At 42.2% G+C, this 18,726-nt stretch overlaps 1 protein-coding gene across 3 annotated transcripts in view; it reads left to right on the top strand.

The window, feature by feature from the left end:
* Positions 1 to 3,024: 3,024 nt before the first annotated feature.
* KIF26B (kinesin family member 26B) overlaps positions 3,025 to 18,726 on the top strand; it is a 337,773-nt gene continuing 322,071 nt past the window's right edge. For 2 of the 3 annotated variants that reach the window (XM_087967103.1, XM_026669385.2), the window contains exons 1-2: positions 3,025 to 3,157; positions 3,887 to 4,288. In XM_087967103.1, the coding sequence (XP_087823229.1) occupies positions 3,095 to 3,157; positions 3,887 to 4,288 (465 nt within the window). In that variant the 5' untranslated portion in view covers positions 3,025 to 3,094. The remainder of the gene's footprint in view (positions 3,158 to 3,886; positions 4,289 to 18,726) is intronic. The other variant, XM_087967109.1, reaches the window with a different exon arrangement.

Here is an 18,726-nt window from a genome sequence, read left to right as displayed (position 1 = left end):
AAGGCTTCCAAGGAGCTGAATCAAGAGTATAAATACTGTAAGACCATAACATTGAGTATCTCTGAAAGATCCAGTGCTTTCTGGGAATTCTGAAATCCAATCTACTGTCTATTGATAAAAATTGAGTAAGAACAATCACACTCACACAGTGGCAATGAATGAAGATGTTATTGGTACATAGCTCAGTCTTCATCCTATTACTTGTCAACTTCATCTACAGTAATTAGTAACTGTAAGGAATAACAATTTCTATTTGCTCTATCAAATAGATTTAACTGCCTAGATTTAACTAAAATTTTGGGAAAGACTGGTTGAGTCATTTGTGTAGGAAACAGTTTGACTTTTATATGTCTCATCACAAAATAATATATATAGTTATACAGAATTGAACAATTGTTGTCTAAGATTGCTAAGATTGCTCTATACATTTAGGACACCATTTAATAAACCATGGATTTTGCTTGTCCTATACCCATTTAAATATGCCAAAAGAAATTTCACTTTTTCTATGTGGAAAAATCAGCCTGATTTCCAAGTGAATAGATTCCTCAGAATTGTCTACCCAATAACATGGGATATCTACTGTAATACTAAGCGTCCCAGTGCTTGAAACAGAATATCTATGGCTCAAATTGTATCTGCTATGACAGGGGTGTCAAACTTGATTTCATTGAAGTCCACATCAGGGTTGTATTTGATTTTTTGGGAGGGCAGGGAAGAGGCTCAACATCACTTGTGTCAGGGCACCTGTGATGGCCCGAGCGTTCTGCCTGTGAAAACTGGGTGTGGCCCTCCCAAGCTAACTTTTTGCTGGAAGAAGGTTGCAGGAGGCTGTCGCATGCTATGAGCTCGCCAGCTTGCAAACCTTCTTTTAATCTACTTCTAGGAAATGTAGGGTTTTTCAGAACTATTGGATGTCAACTTTCATTCGTCTAACCCAGGACTGTCAAACTGGCAGCCCATGGGCTGGATGTGTCTTGCATAGGCCACACCAACCCCAGCTCCATGGAGAAAAACATCACGATATGTCACGTTACGGCAACATGACACCACAAGTTTGACACTTAGTGGTCTAACCTAATGATGATCTTTAGCAAGAGATTGGGAACTACATCCAAAATGTAAGGAATACACCAGGCTGCCCATAATATTCACTGAAACAGTGAGCATGAAATGCTTTGAAAACTAAAGTGATATAAATGCTAAGCATTAATATTGTAACAGGTGCCAGATGGAGCAATTTCAGATATTTTCTACGTGGCCACTGGAATGCATAGGTGGGCCTAAAGGCTTTGATGACGTATGGAAAAATAAATAAATGCATCACATATTTCACAATCTTAACAGGAGAGGTTAGGCTGAAAGCCAATTTATCATCCTCATTTACCTAAGGCTATTAGAATTCCATGCAGATTTGGTGGAGAAAATAAATTGAGAATATCAAGCGTTGTGTGGCTTCTGAATTTTCACACCGTGTCTTTCTCTTTCTCATGATTACACATAAAGGAATGTGAATTTCACCAAGGTCTACATAAGGGGAAAGTTTGCATAGGCAGAAATGCTGTGTCTTGAAGGGCGTCCCTCCCTCTGTCTCTAGGCATATTCTCTTATCCATGGCTCTCTAATGTTCACACAGCCAAAATTATACTTGATTATAACCTGGATCCAGAACAAAGAAAATGCATTGCAAAATATTTGAAGATATCTTGGTTAGATGGATTGCCTCCATCTGGATCCATTTGCCATCAAAATGGCCACTGGTTAACAGAATGGTTTTCCCCCCCACCTCTCAGTTAGAGATCAGGAGGTTTATGAAAGGGTGGGGAGAGAGAAAGCTATGTAGGAACAATTTCAAAAATACTTAACCAAATAGGAATCTGCCCTAATTGAAGCAGCATATTCATCCAAGTGTGCAGAAATGCAATTGTCTTTTATAGTTTTTTTGAGGGGGAGGGGATGTGGAAATTCTTCTTTGATCAGATGAGTAAAACAAAAGGGACAAAGCTCCATATTTGAGATTTTGCAAGTTTTCTTGGTAACTGTCTTTGTCTACTTCCAAAATAATACAGCATCCATCCACCTTGTGAAAGAGAGCCTTGGCTGTCACAGGTGTGTCAGTCGCTACTGCCTACTTCTTTCAAGCTTGCAGAACTCAAAACAGACCTACAATCTTATTCAGGAGCTCTTCCGAATTAATATTAACTACGGCACAGCTGTTTTGATGGAGACAAGGACCTCTCCTCGTCTTAAAGAAGGAGGGGTGTTTTCTTTTTTTAATGTTTTATAAATCCCCAATGCCACCGGAGCGGTGCTGCAAATCAATCCTCTCTAGGTCAAGTAACAGGAGCAAAGCCGCCTGCACTTACGCGCCGGCCCCGCTTGCCTTTGCCTTCAAAGTGAGCCGTTTGAAAGGCATTGCTTTGCAGCTCCTCCACGGCTCCAGGCGTGCTGCGTAGATAGCCAGTGCTTTCCCTTTTCCTTTACAAAACTGTCAGGCAAAAACGGGCAGAAAGATATTGGCTGCAAGGAACTAGGAGGCTCCTCCCAGAGTCTGAATCCCGAGAATTTTTTATTTTTTTTTGGACGATTTCTTCTAACTCCGTTTGCAAAGGCTGGCGAAGGGAACAAGTTACCGCACTGCAAAATCGCAGAGCAGTCTCCGCTTGGGGGAACACCCAGCTCTCTGCTCCTCTCGCCTTTCCTAAAAAAAAGAAAAAATAAATTCTCCCTTTGGATGGCAAATGGTTATAGGGGGCAACTGGCGTTGGCGATCGGGAAGGGAAAATTGCTGACCCTTTGGATTTCTGCGCAAAGAAAGCTAAACGAGATAGAAGACAATGAAGACAAAAAAAGGAGCTGAAGCAAAGACATCCTCGTGGACCCCCGTTCTGGTGGTCTGAGGTTTGGTCCGGCTTTTTGGACTCGAGGATTTTGGGGGAAGAGAAAGGGGAACAAGGGGGAGGGAGGGGTTAAAAAAAAAAAAAGCACCTCCGCACAATTGATTTCAGCCGGTGTGAAGCTTTATTGGATTTGGAGATTCCCCATTGGATCTAAATTTTCAAGGCATTCTCCCGCGTGCACAAAGATCATCATCATGAATTCGGTGGCTGGGAATAAAGAGAGAATTGCAGTCACCACCCGAAACAGGAAATATGGGGTAAGTTAGTTCTCAGGTCACGGCACACAAGGATGCTCGAGAGACCTGTCTGTGGGTTGCTGGTTTTTTTTTAAAAAAACAAAAAGGTAGCCTTGCAAGCGGATCTAAGCCGCCTGTTAAGCGGAATGTTTCCAATCAAGGTGTAGTTGATATCTGTCTCTATCTATCTCTATATCATCTCTATCTAAATCAGGCAGGTCTGCTCCGTCATCGGAAAATTGCGTGAAATAAATGTGGGCAGGTTGCTTTCCTTACAGCTGCAAGACTCCCGGTGCCTGTGGCGAACTTTTGCAGCCCCTCCCCGGGTTCCATTTCATTGCTCGGGAGCCTCTTTTGGGTAGCGATCCTCCCCCCCCCCAACCATACCTGGGGTGCCTTTCCTCCAAGGGTAAAGTAGCTCGGACGAAGGAAGGGTAAAGTAGCCTCGGACGAAGGAAGTAAGGGGGAGAGAAAGAGAGGAGAGTTATCACTCATCTGGGCTCCTTGGGAACGTGTATGCATAGGACGCCTCCCTGCCCATTTTCCGGGGTGTGTGTGTGTGGAAATCGGCCCCAGGTCTCCTTGAGTGGAAATCAGAAGGGGAGAGAGAGAGAGAGAGAGAGAGAAGTGGGGCGTTTTCTCCTGCTTTGGGCTATTCTAATCTCAATCCCGGGTCTGATGAATGGCTAGATGCACTTGGCTGTCCGCTTTTCCCCTCCTTAATCCGCTCCCTTTTCCTCCTCCGCTCAGGTGAACGACTCCTGCTCCCCCACCAAACCCGCGGCGCCCTTCTCGCCGGAAAGCTGGTACAGGAAAGCTTACGAGGAGTCCCGGTCCAGCAGCCGCCCCGCCCCAGAAGGAGCAGGCTCTGCGGTGGGCTCCTCCGGCACCCCTTCGCCTGGCTCGGGAACCTCCTCGCCTGGCTCCTTCACAGGCTCTCCGGGTCCCGCTTCCCCGGGGATCGGCACCAGCTCTCCGGGCTCCTTAGGAGGCTCGCCCGGCTTCGGCACTGGCTCGCCCGGGTCCGGCAGCGGAGGCGGCTCCTCCCCGGGCTCCGATCGCGGCGTGTGGTGTGAGAACTGCAACGCCCGCTTGGTGGAGCTGAAGAGACAGGCCCTCAAGCTGCTGATCCCGGGGCCCTACAGTCCCAAGGTGAGGGGAGCGGGGCTGGGGCCTGGGCCGCCCTCTCTTGGCTCGTTTCCGTCTTGGGCTGCCCTGCGGGGAGCGGGAAGGGCCCCAGCGAGAGGAGCCCCGGGTCACTTGTGTGTGCACGGCAAGGCTGGAATCAAGGCGTGGGGTGGGGGAAGTGGGAATGGACGGAGTGCACCTCCTCGGTTTTTGCAAGAGCAAGAGCAGCCTTGAGCAAACAGATGCGCCTTCCAGCTCGGCCGGAGTGTTTCCGTGATCTTGAAGATTGAGAATCCGAGTTGATTACGCACGCCAGGTCCGAAGGACCCATTTCGCAGATGGTAAAAGCAGTAGGGTAGTGGACCCGCGGTCACTAAGAATGTGTAGTCCTTTTGAGCCCAGGTGGTCCAAAGCTTGAAATGGTGGGCGTACGTTTCTTTTTTCTTTCTTTATAAATCTCCTTTTGGTTTAGGAATTCCTTTAGGAAGCCACGTGTGAATTCACATTGCAGTGTGGATCCCAAAGATCAAGGGCAGAAGGGTTGTGAACTACAACTCCCAGGGGCGCTAAGGAAGGGAATTGTAATTCTACAGCGACCACATATCCATAGGTCTGCTAAGCCCTATTCAGAACCTTGGTAGGCTTTAGCTGCTATGAATAACTCATATCTATTGAATATGTGTAGGCGATTATTGTATGGCCCAAGAGAGAAAGCATTTGCCAGAAATGCTGTCAATATGAAGTGCTTGGGGTTAATCCTGGAATAACCCTGGACAAGTTACCATTTCTCACAGTTTTCTCTTTGAATGGAAACCACACTTTACAAGTTGTGCTGATTGGTGGTCTCAATACTTAGCAATGGAAAGTCTTGCAGCTCCATATCTGCAAGAGCTTCAGACTTTAAACCTTCCCTTCTTTAATTTTGTCTCTTCCAACTATTGTGTTTAGTTATTTCCATAATCCTGATAGTATGAATGCTAAGCAGTTAGATTCCTTTGATCTATATCATGGGTGTCAATCTTTTGGCCCAGGGGCCAGATGCTGGCCACCCCCACCCCCATTTTAGGGAAGGGAAAGTTGCACTATGTCATGTGATGACAATGTGACACTGCACGTTTGACATCCCTGGTCTATATAAGTCAAATGATAAAGGATTAAGTTTCATTTAGTCAGTGTAGTTCTGGATGAAAATTATCTACTGAATGCATTTTACAATATACAAATGTAAATGTCAGGAAGGAAAATTCTATACTGATCTTTCCCTCAACAAACTATCTTCATGTAACAGACACCATTTTCTTGATTGAGTATTAATAAGAGTTCATTTCTGCAGTCTGGACTGATACAGCCGAAACAAGTTTGCAGCTTAATGAAAAAGATCCATAGTTTACTGTCTACTAAATTCATAGACAGCATGTTACAGTAATCATGGCATAACAGCACTTATGGAACAAAAACCATTGAACATCTGTAAACTTTAACATACAAAATGCATAGAAGAGATATTTATTTGAAGCAGTATTTGAGATTTTGAAATGTATAAATCTGCACAAAAATCATACAATTTGTTCAACACATGGTTTAGTATTATAGGTAGTTTTGTATTTACAAGCATTGTTTAGTGACTGTTCAAAGTTACGACACTGAAAAATGTGACTTATGACCAGTTTTCACACTTAGAATCATTGCAGCATCCCCATGGTCACGATCAAAATTTGGGCGCTTGGCAACTGGCATGTATTTATGAAAGTTGCACTGGCCCAGGGTCATGTAATCACCATTTGTAACCTTCCCAGCCAGCTTCCAACAAGCAAAATCAATGGAGAAAGCCAGGTTTGCTTAACAACTGCATGATTTGCTTAACAACCGTGGAAGAAAAGATTGTAAAATGGAACAAAGCTCACTTAACTGCCTTGCTTAGCAATGGAAATTTTGGGCTCAATTGTAGTCGTAAGTCAAGGACTATTTGTCATGACAGAAATGCTTTGCGAGGTGATCCTATTCATGTCCACTCAGAAGTGTGTTCATTTGAGTTCAGTAGAGGACATTGTTGTTCAGTTGCTTTTGTGAGTTGGAGGACATCATTTTTTAAGGATTGTTCTTCAGTAACTGCTGCTTTCTATTCTTGTAAGGCCATGGTTGTTTTATCAGTGATAATACATAGACACTGTCTTCTGTTGACTGCTTTTCTATAGCCTTTAATTTTACCAGATACTAGGATCTTCTCTCTTTCATTGTAGCTTTGTTTTTAAGCATTCCATGAACAAACTGGGTTTATGTCATCTGTGTTCCATGATACTCATTCACAGTCCTTGGTGTTCTTAGCAATTTTCCCCATAATTCAAAGACATATATTTTTCTTCAGCTTTAAAAAAAAATGTCCAGCTTTCTAAATTCTGTTTTGCAAATGGGCTTGACAATGTGTATTTTTCTTGATATAATGATTGTGCATTTTAATAATTTGTGTATGTCTATCACAGTCTTGCTTACAAGTAGCAGACATCTCTTTATTTCATAGTTGCTTCCACTGTCACTATGAATCTTTCAATCTAGATAATAGGATTGCAGACTTAAATTTTCTGTATGGTATATATCTGTTATGCAGGCTTCTTTTTAATTCATTTTACATTTAATAATGATCATAAGGGCCACTGAGAACATTACTTGCTCAGTTCAGCATTTTGCCAGTATAATTTTACACTTTAAAAACAAGCTTAGTTTTATTCTGTGGTTTATTGTCCCATAATTTAGTTTAATAACATTTCTGCCACAATGTCTTTTCTCTAACTATTTTTCTGTGTCGCTGACATCATTTTATTATAATTTCTAATGCAATTAGACAGCCTGACTTTGATAGCATTTTGGGATTTGTTTTTAATTATGAAATGTAGGTTAAGAAGTTTGAAATTAAAAACAAAATTACCAGAGGTTAAGTTAAAAGAGGATGGATTTTTGGATTAAAGTTAGAATTGGAGTTAACCCAAGTTGCTCTTAATGCTGTGTTGATTGCATAAGATGGGGAAATTGTCAGACCTAGTTTTACAAAGCTAGTTCTTCCAAATATTTTGACACTGCAATTCTTGGATTTTTGAGCCAGTATCTGGAACACACTAAGTTGGAGATGACTGAAGTACTAGCATAAATGTCTGCAGTAAAGTTGATCTCGGGGTTATGGGTAGTAAAAACAAACATTGTCAGAAAGTCAGCTTGTGTATACTATATTGTAACTGAAATACCTAACACTGGTGGAAATTTATAGCATTGGTGTATATGGCAAATATAATTTACTTAGATGGGTAACAAGGTCCTGCTTTGTCCCTATCTGGAGAATTAATGTTAATGTAAGTTCTCGTGTTATATCTTTCAATATATAATAATCCTTATAGTTATGAGGATTATAATTTAGGCATCACACAGCATAGTGAATGCTCGTCTTCTAGTTCCTGCCAACCTAGCGGTTTGAAAGACTGCAAATGTGAGTAGATAAATAGGTGCCACTTCGGTGGGAAGGAAACTGCACTCCACAACGTCATCCTGGCCACATGATTGTGGCCACATCTTCTTGAAACAGAGATGAGTGACATCCCCTATAGTCAGCAACATCTAGCAGAGTAAAATTTGTAGGGACTCCTTTTCCTTACCTTTATAGTATACCATTACTTTGTACTGTGTATGATTATATATATATTGCAGTTCTAATTTCTTCCCTCCAGTTTGATCATATTACAAAGTCAGCAATTTCTTGCTTTTAAATGACTTTGCACAATCTTGATATTTAGCAATTAGCTAAACTACACTGAATATAATAGAATACTATTTTGAGACTATATTATTCCACACAAACAATCATCAAATTCCTCATTTAATGGCAAGTGCTACACAACACAAGAAAATATTTAATATTATTCAGGTGAGAGCTTTCAAATTGTCATACCTTTATTATCTGGGAACTATAAAGATTGTCATTTAACAAGGACACAGACACTCAGGGAATATATTGTTTCCTAGGATACATACACATTGCAAATTTCGTATATCTCACTCAGAAACATGCAATCAGTTTTGCCACTGCACAGATTGTAATGATTGTGCAAAACAAAGTCTTGGCACGCCTACTGTTGAGTGCACTTCAAGGGGAACAAGGAGCCAGTTCAGATGAAGATATGTGATACCCAGCTAAGACCAATAGAAGAGAATATTCGTAGTTCAGGGTTGAACTGTGGGGTCCTTGATGCTCTCTGAGCTTCATTGTAAGAAAACAACCAAGCTCAGAAAACACCAAAGACCCCACACAGCTAAGAAAATGGTATTACTATGAGGAACTTGTATGCAGAGTGCTTTCCTTTCCTCCAGTTTAATTAATTTTTGTTCCTTTATGTGAAGGGCAATATATTGCAGTTTTAATTAACAGTTTAAGTTTGTTACAAATTCAAGACACTAAGGTCTTAGAGTTGATTCTCCCCTTCGTATTGCAGGTTGACTTATCATATCTGTAGTGCTTCTGTATAACGCTATTTATTATTTTGCTTTATACCCTGCCTTTCTGCCAGTAGGACACCAAGACAGCTTATAATCTAGAACGGGTGTCAAACTCGTGTCACAGCGGTGTCACATGACATATCGACTTTTTTCCCCTTTGCTAAACGGGGCGTGGGCATGGCCAGCGCCTGATGCGGGCCTCAAGTTTGACAGCCCTGATCTAGAATGAAACAATAAGGAAATAAAAACAATTAAAGTTCATGCAGGGGAAAAAATGGTCCAAACACTTAAATAAATAAGAGAATCTTAACCCTTTAAATCCAGGCTCTAAATAATTGTATTGTGTAGATTGGGAGTAACACATAAGTGTTAAATAACAATAGAGAACAAGATAGATTATAATGTCTCCCTGAAATTTGATTTTCTTCCCCTCCCTCCCAACCACAAAGGTACCTGTCTTGTGGTTGGAGGTTTATAGTCAAGGAGACAGTAATCTGTTTTATTTTTTGGCATATACATGAAACCTTTGTATGGAAGATTCTGGCTTCAAAAACCCAAACAGAAAATTGAAAAAAAGATACTGGCATTGGGTATATATTGAAGGTAGCTCTCTCAAATCAATAAATAACCATGGCGAACCTCCTTTGTCTCGAGTTACAGAAAGAGGTTCCAAAGTTGGACGCATGGTTTTAAGGCAGGGATATGAACCACAGCATCTCTCATTTTAGAAATTAAACACAGTGGGATAGGTTTTTTGTGGATTATAAGAAGAGCTCTGCATATTCTCCGAACAATTGGTTCTTTATTTGGATTGGATTTTGAGCAGTTTGGTGAAATGTACCTCCTGCAGCAGTTTGCCTTTCAAAGCAGCAGGATTGGAATACCACTGGCATTGCATTAAAGGTTTAACCAAGTCCAAGAGCTCCATTGGAGGACTCTTTTAAGGTCTGCTTGTAAATGTGGTTGTAAATGTGGTTGAGCCAGTGGGTTGAATGAATGAGACAGAATGTCAGTTGGCTTGCAGTGTCAAGCCCAAATGTTATCAAGTGGTAATATTTACACACATACTTGAAGCAATTGTTTTTGGTGGTTTAAATCAACAAGCATCAAGTTAAAATACTCTTTTTGAAGGTTCCCTAATACTTGTTTGTTCAGTTTCACTTATCACTGTTTATTTATGACACTCTTTGAAATAAAATACAGATGACCCTGAATTTCTGAATGGGATGCCATATGTTTGCACAGCAAATCTGATCATTTCTTTTATCACAGCCAAGAGCTGGTATCTCCAAATATGTAAACGAAAACACAAAAAAAGGGTTGAATCTAAAGAAATGTCCCTTTGGGTTGCAACCTGTGACTGCAACATTAAAGCAAGTCATTTATCATAAGGTTTGCTAGGTCAGCAGTTAGAGTCTGCCTGAAGGCACGGAACTCCAAAAATAGTGCTGCTACTTCTGAGATAGTATCCTTCAGATGCATTGAGATGGAAATTTCCAGAAATTCCATTTAGTATAGCCATCTGGAGGATCCCTATTTAAGAAAGGTTCACTTAATGCATAAACATAGATGCAGAATGTATGCAGAAGAAAAAAGGACGACATGATGCAGTGAGAGTGACTTGGAAGTACCTAAATTTCATAACTATAAAATTAAAAAGTTTTTAAAAAAACTATTGTTAAAAATGTGTGACAGTCACAAGTATCCTATTTGCATGAAATAGTAATGGTGCCAAAGTATCTGTAATAAATAATAATCTGGGGCGTGAATATTAGCAAACATTTTTGTTCTGCATCTTTCCTGACAAGTCATGGTTAAAACTAGGGTTGCTTTCTTATGTTTGCCTAGTTTGGGAACGAAAAGTCAGGAGCCTTGCCTCAAATGGGCAACTATAGGTAATCCTCAACTGACAACCACAATTGAGCCCAAAAGTTATGTTGCCAAGTGAGAAATTTGCTAAATAAGTTTTGCTCTGTTTTATGACTTTTCTTGCTTTTCTTGTTAAGTTAATCGCTGCAGTTGTTAAGTGAATCTGGCTTTCCCATTGACTGATCAAAAATGACTCTTCCTTCCCCTCCCATATAAGACACAAGAACTGGGTCTTTATAAGGTTTCAGATTTTACTTGAAAGGGATAATATGGCTGTGTTTCACTCCTGTTGTCTCCTGATCCATTTTGTTGCAGTTGTCCAAATTACCATGTTTTACATGTTCTCCTTTTACGGGCCAAGGAAAACGTTGGGTAGTGTTTAATTAACCAAAGTTCTGAGAAGTGTTCATATAATAGTTTTGGCTATACTCATTTAAAAATCTGGAAGTTATAAGCCAACACATCTGGGGAGCATTTAAGAGGGAAAGACTGTATAACAATATTTTCAATGACTTAAATTTATGACCCGCTATATTTTGAATAACTAGAGACTTTTGACTACATTGTTGTCACTACACAGTTATGAGAATTGTGTAGCATTACTGGAAGAATGATCAAGTATTACCGTATTTGCCGGCGTATAAGACGACTTTTTTGCCCTGAAAAACATGCCTCCAAGTGGGGGGTGTCTTATACGCCGGGAGGACTCCGACTCCCACTTCGAGCTTGAGTTGCAGCCGGGAGGGAGGCTGGGGGGAGCGGTGTGTGTGTGTGTGTGTGTGTGCGGGTGTCACTCGCCACGCGCTGCGCAACCTTTCCCCCTCTTCCTTCCTTAGCGGTGTGGGGAGGAGAGGATTCGAAGATCCTCACGTGCGGCGTACTTTTCTTTTTCTTTTTTTCTTTTTGCACGCAGGTTTTGCATGCGGGCGGCTGTAGGTTAAGGATGGGGAGCCCCGGTGGGTTATCAGGTTTTACGGTGCTTCCAACATGTGCGAACGGTGGGAGAGCGGAGAAGAGAGCGAGCGAGCGCCCGCTGTGTGAAATCCTGCCGTCAAAGCAACACTGGGGGAGGCAGGGTATAAATTTACCAGGTTAATGTAGCAATGGTGATTAATGCCCAGAACATTGTTTGCGGGTATTGGGGTGTGTGTGTGTGTGTGGTGGTGGTGAGGAGAGGTTGTCCTTTGAATGCGGAAAAGTAGGTGTGACCTTGTGTAGGAAAATAAAGAGATCCTTTTAGCGTGTTTGGCTTCTTTGCCTCCCCTCGTTCGTTTTGACGTGGAGATAATGGCCTTCGGGCGGGAGGGGAAGAAAACGGTAGCTGGATCATTTCAAATTTCACTTACTCTCCTGCCTCACTTCAATATGTCTGAGCGACTCCAGATACTGGAAGACTTTTTGAATGAAAGTGTTACCTCCATTTTTTTTTTTTAAAGAGGGCCACTTGGGGAAAAAAAAAAGATTCTAAGGAATTCCTTGTTTCTTGATTAAAGAGAAGGCATTGAATATACTGTTCCTTGGCAGCCTTTTCAGTGTCCGGGTTTTGGTGTGTGTGTGTGTGTGAGAGAGAGAGAGAGAGAGAGAGAGAGATCAGCTGTATTGAGAAGAGAACGTTTCCTGTGTTCTCATTTTATTTACAACATATTTTACGCTTAATGGTAAGCAATGAAAAATATTTTTAAAACTCATTTCTAAACTCCATAGCTATTTGCATATTCTTGGTTCAAAATTGGATTAGCTCATTTCAAAATTGTCCAAAGCAGAAAAGTGCGTCAAAAAAAAAAAAAAGTGCAAAAGTGGAAGGTGTGTGGAAGAGGGGGTAGTCTTATACGCGTAGTATAAAACAAACTCTATATTTTGAGTGGAAATGTTGGGGGGTCGTCTTATACGCCCAGTCGTCTTATACGCCGGCAAATACGGTATGTTCTTGTCCACGCATCATTTGTGAATCCAGCTGATTTAGCCTTTTTGTTGACTCCTGCTGAGGGCAGTATAGAAATTTAATTAGCTCTAATAACTTGTCAACAAAAGTCTTTTATAAATCTAGACAGCAATATATGTTTTAGATGTTGCACTTATTCCTTATTTAAAATGCACTTCACTTGTATATTTGAAGGTACGGCAACAGTAAACATGAAAAAAATCCATGAGATGTAATAAAAGCATAGCTTTTAGTATTTCTTAAATATGTAGGGCACCTGTATCTTTCTGTGGACTTTGAAGTTTGAATATATGTGAACCAAATGCGGTTTTATTGTTTTGTGATCTGACTGATTGTTAGACATGAAATTATACAGCCAAGCATATTTTAGACAGAAAATTTAACCTGGAACAAGAAAGAATACATTTGACTAGTTCATAGTTATCACAGAAGTGTGGAACCTTACTTTAACAGAAAACGTTTAGTCTCAATATGTCAACAGGAAGAGAATTTAAGAACTATGGTTACACAGCACATAGCTAACCTCTAATGATGGAAGTCCATATCTTAGTTCAACTATTTTAACACTATCCCCTGGCAAGTTTTTGGGAAAAGGAGTATACCTTCTTTTTCTTTTACTGATAAATGCACATGATAGGAAGTATTTTCAGTTAAAAATATATCTAACAAGAAATTAAGCTAAAGTTATTCTTCGGTTAAAATGTTTTCTGGAGGAACAAAGGAAGTGACTTCAGTGCTACGAAAATATAAAAAGAGCCCTACAGAAACTTGCTAAAGCTGTTCTTGGTCCAGTTTTTGTTTCTCACAATGACCAACCAAATAGTTCTCAGAACACTTTCTCTTGGCAGTTATCTTCCAGTGAACTGGTATATGAAGGATTGCTATCACCATCTGGAGATAACACTATCACTCATTTTGTTTGTCCTCTCTGCAAAGTCCCAAAGATAAAATGCTGGATGGAGAACTCTGATTGTGTCCCCTGTAAGAAATTATATTTTATGAAAATCATCCATGCTCCTTTTTTATTTCTTTAATAATTTTGCTTATTTGGTCTTTATTTCATTCAGGAATGCAAAAAACCAAAACCAAAATAAAAATGCCCACCGCCATAGCATCTCTAGGTAGATCCAGCTTTCTTTTCTGTGTCCTATTTAAAAAGCGAGCAAGGTTGCAAATATTTGCCGACACTTTTTGCTTTGTCAATGGTGTGCATTATTGATAATATTGAAAAAATCCTGTTGCTAATATAATGAAAGAAAGTTCCCTCCCCACTTATGGGTACTTAGAGGCATTCCTAGCTGAGATGAGGCAATAGCTTAGCAAATGGCAAAATAATGGAACTTCATGTTCATGTAGATCTTTAATTTGTGAATAAACATAGCCAGATTTTATAGAGATACTAATTTTGTAGTGCAAAAATCTCTGTCAGTCCAAACAGAATTATTGCATTAGAAGTGTGACTTTAAATAGCTGGAAACAATAATTTGTCTGCATTACAGAGGATTAAGTCTATAATACTTTAGGCAGGAATAACTAGTCTTTTGTATTTGCAGAATAGGTCATAATATCAAAGCACAAAATTATGGACAGAATATTTTGCAGTTGCATAGATGCCAACTGAGTTTTTCTTTACCTTCATATTGCTATTTAAAGCCTCTTCTTAAAATAACAATTATTCAAGTAAAATGAACATTATGTATTAATGTTCTCTTCCATTTGAATTAGTATTATTACAACAGAATTTTTTTTTATGATTTAAAAAAATACTTCTGTTAGGAATTGCCATCCTAATGCTTGCAGATTGTACCTTTTTGGTTGGCTATGATTATTAAAATCAGTAAGATTTTTATAAAGAACATTTGCTTTGGCTAGATTCTTGCTCAGCTTTCCCTGATCTGGATTTTTTCCCTATGGTTTTGATTATTACTCCAATGAGCCGCAGCCAGTTTTACCAATTGTCCCATATCCTTTGAATGTTTGACTGGGGCCCTTAAAATCCTGATTTTATTTCTTTGGGAAATAGAATTCTATAGGATATGACAATATTGGGAGAAGTAAAGCTAAAGCAGAAATGTAATATAAAGATTTTCTTGTTAATATTCTTATCATGCTAAGGACTTATTTCCTTGAAATAGACTGACACATTTGCATCTGCCTTAAAGAACCATGAAAACATAATGTTTAAAGTAAAGCATTATACCGTTATTTGCTGACACGTCTGCATAATGTGTTTTCTTTCCATTCCGGAAGTCCTCCATTCAGTCTTGTATGAGGTTGGTACCCTAATCTCTGATCTGCCCACTCCCCAGAAGAAAATTGGTCTATACAAGAAATAGTCTGGTGTCACTTGGGAGCAAAAACAGAAATAAGCACAGAGTCAATGGGGCCAGTTGGAGCTCAGAAGATCATCCAACTGCAGGGGCTTTTAGTGTTGGCATAAAATGATAAAAGCCTACTTATGTGCTGGAAAACAGCTAATCCAACTTCAGAAGTGGCAGGCTACCCAGATAGAGGCTCAGTTGTGAAAATACTATATGTCCTTCAGGGTGAGTGAATTATGTCCCTTCTGAAGCAGACTGTGGATAAGTCCTTATAGAGAAGATTTGTGTAGGACAGCAATTTAAAGTATTCTTATCGACGCTGCCACGAAAGTCCAGGAATGGGTTAAGCTCCTCCTTCTGATGTCATAGAGCTGAGTCTGCCACTTTAAAAAGCCAGCCCCTGGCTGGCCCGCCCATCTTTTGGCTCAGCTTGTTTGAGAGCTAGTCTCTGGAAGAATTGCTTTAAAATAGCTAAAAGAAAGTTCAAACTCAAGGACACAGCAAATAATTAAAAAAATCCAGCTCCCGGGACTCCGGTAGAGCTCTGTCTCCAGGAGACCAGGGTTCCGCTCTCCTGCAGCGTCGGGACTTCAATGCTGCCGTGCAAGGGCTGCAAACCTCCCACGCAGCCCCACCCATTGTTAAGATTGTGATTGCTGCTGCCTGCCAAGCCACTTCACAGCTGACTCCGGGGCTCTGTTCCAGCCACTTTGCAGCTGTTCTGGCTTAATTTGATCGCTCGGGGCCTGGTAAGAGCCTAAAGAGTGAAGGAGGTGGCAAGGCCGTCCCAGTGATACTCCACATGGTGGGCAGCCATTTTGAATTTGCCAGGTGGCCATTTTGTTTCAGTGTAAAGTGCTTCCCCAAGGCCTCACAGTCTCTTGACTCACCTGGTCTAAGCAACAAGCAGCACCTACGTGGGGGAAGCTCACAGCACCCTTGGTGTCTGCTCTGTTAGCAACATGGAGAGGAAAGTCCCCAATCTGGCCCCAAAGGATTGGAAGACACACAAGACTCCCAACTGATTTTTCTTGATTTAGTGAAGGAACAGTGTACCTCCCCAGGGGCGGGGCCTCGCCCGCTGACTCACGACAGATGATTTTATAATGTGGGTCTGTCCTTGGCCAATGCCCTGCTAGTGCCTTTGGTGGATGCTCCGGTGGTGGCCTTGTTTTCCTCTTCAGGAACCCCCACCGAACCAGAGGATGTGCTTAAGGCAGAGGACAAATGTTCTGAGCAAACCCTCAAGCGCATGCATCAGGCGGCGGCTTGGGTGATTAGAGCATCAATAGCAGCCTTGTTTTTTTATGAGATCTTCATTGCACTGGCTACACCAGCTTCAGGAGAGGCTCCCGGCCACTGAGTTCAGGGCACACCAAGATCTCAATAAAATAATTGCGGTGGCGGAGTTTACAGCGGATGCCACTCTGAACTTGACCAAGTTCGCTTCCAGGGTCATGGCTTCGTCAGTGACAGCCAGACAACTACTTTGGCTGCGTAACTGGCAGTCCGACTCACGCCATAAATGGAAGTTTGCATCGGCTCCATGAACTGGCAACAAGCTATTTGGCGAAGTCCTTGAACCATACTTGACAGAGACCAAGGACAAGAGGAAGGTCCTCTCTTCAGCGGGGAAGAGGTCCGAGTATCACCCCGGGCCACACTATTGCCCCTCGTCCTTCAGATCCGAAACCAGCTCTCACTTTTCTAGGGGTCAGAGTCCTTCCCTGCTTGCCATGAACAGCGTCCTGAGGCTTCCAGCAGGCAGCAACAGGCTCCCGGTAAACGTCCCTTTTGAGGGGGAGGAGGTTGTTCATTCAGATGCTGGAAGTGAATGCCCCATTTCCCCCCCCCCCCATTGGAGGCCATTTGGCTTTCTTCGCCTCCAGATGGGAGGAGTCTACATCGGACGCTTGGGTTTGTCAGACGGTGAGGTCAGGCCTCCAACTTGAGTTTCTCTCCCAACCTCCACAATGGTTTGCTCACTGCCCCACATCCATTATGGAATTGACAGTCCAAAATCTCCTCTACATATGAGCCATTCAACCGGTTCCTAAGGATCAATGAGGGCAAGGCTTCTACTCTCACTTCTTCATGATCCCAGAGGCCTCTGGGGGGGGTCCATCTTGGACCTGAAATTCTTAAACAATTTTTTCCCATACAGGCATTTTAAGATGCAGACTTTGCATTCTATCCTTGAGACCGTTTGAGAGGGTGCCCTTCTCTCCTCTATAGACCTCACGGAGACTTACCTCCATATTTCTATCTGGCCTCATCACCGCCAGTTTCTCCATTTTTGTTATCAGAACACCCATTTCCAGTACTGGGCACTACCCTTCGGTCTCTCATTGGCCCCAAGGGTCTCCACGAAAGTCTTGGCGGCTTTGTTTTACACCATACCAGTGAGGGTCCGATGCTACTTGGATGACATACTCATCCAGTCGCAGTCAAATCACTCAGCCCATCGCGACCTTTACATCACATTGCAGAATCTACGAGACCACAGGTTCTCGATCAACCATAAGGAAAAGCCACCTCTCCCCGATGACCAGGTTGCTTCATCTTAGGGCGATTATAGATACATCACTTTGTGAGGTGTTTCTCTCCCCGGATTGAGGGGAGACCCTTCATAGCTGCATCCTTCTAATCTGGCAACAGAGCACTGTTCTGTTGTCTCTACTGTCTCAAATACTGGGAAATATGATCTCATGCATTGGGATTGTCCCATGGGCCTGTCTCCATGCCTGGGAACTCCAATAGTTCTTGCTCCCGGGCAGAAACTAGCCATTTACCATAAGGGTACAGGTTCCTTCTCAGGTCATTCAGTTCTTCGCATGGTGGCAGTCCCAGGCCCTAGAGAGGGTCTCCCCTTTAAAGAGCCAGACAGGACCTGGCTCACCACAGATGCCAGTCTCCATGGCTGGGGAGCACATCTGGAGGGAGAAATAGCCCAGGGGTATTGGTCACCAGGCAGAAAGGGTGTGCCCCATAAACTGGCTGGAACTCAGGGCTGTCTTCCTATCCCTGAAAAACTTTCGGAACAGGGTGGCTGGTCAACATGTGTTGATCATGATGGACAGGTTCCTAAAGGGGGCTTCTAACTTGGGGCCTCCTGTTGTACATAGGTTTCCTACTTGGGATTTACCTAAAGTTTTACAGGCTCTCACAAGATCCCCTTTTGAGCCCCTCATTTGTAGGTATCTATCTGTTGTCCCTCAAGGTAGTATTTTTCGTGGCCGTTACCTTGGCCAGGAGAGTATCCGAATTAGCGGCACTTTCGGTCCGACAGGACCTGTATCTTTTCCATCAGAACAGGGTAGTTCTTAGGTTAGACCCCATGTTTGTCCCCAAGATAAATACTTGGTTTCACCAGGCTCAAGATGTTGTGTTACTGGACTCTTCTGCCCTAGGCCACAACCCAAATTAGAACACAAGTGCTGAATGTGAGGCGGGCCCTCCGAATTTACATCAAATGGATGGCAGCCTTCCAAAAATCTGAAGCCATGTTTGTATCGCTCTCCTTCTACCCTGGGGAACAAGGTGACTTCATCAACAATTGGTAGGTGGATTAGAGCTTGTATATGCAAGGCATACCAAACTTTGTCCATGCCAGTTCCCCGACACATCACGGCCCACTCCACTAGGAGTGCGGCTACATCTGCCGCCTGGTCTACTCAAGCATCGCTGGAGGAAATCTGCAGAGTGGCTACCTGGTCTTCACCTTCACCGTTTATACGGCACTATCGCCTGGACTCATTTGCTTCAGCCCAGGCATTGTTTGGATGGAGAGTACTTCAGCAAGTGGTTCCTCAGTCAGAATGACTGACCCAGACGTGAACCCTCCTGTGGAC

This window comes from Notechis scutatus, chromosome 1, assembly GCF_049901735.1.
Source record: "Notechis scutatus isolate UNSWTSFEM ecotype Mainland chromosome 1, rNotScu1.2, whole genome shotgun sequence".
NCBI lineage: Eukaryota > Metazoa > Chordata > Lepidosauria > Squamata > Elapidae > Notechis > Notechis scutatus.
Note: the sequence above shows the minus strand (reverse complement) of the source record. Positions and strands in the feature narration are given on the sequence as shown.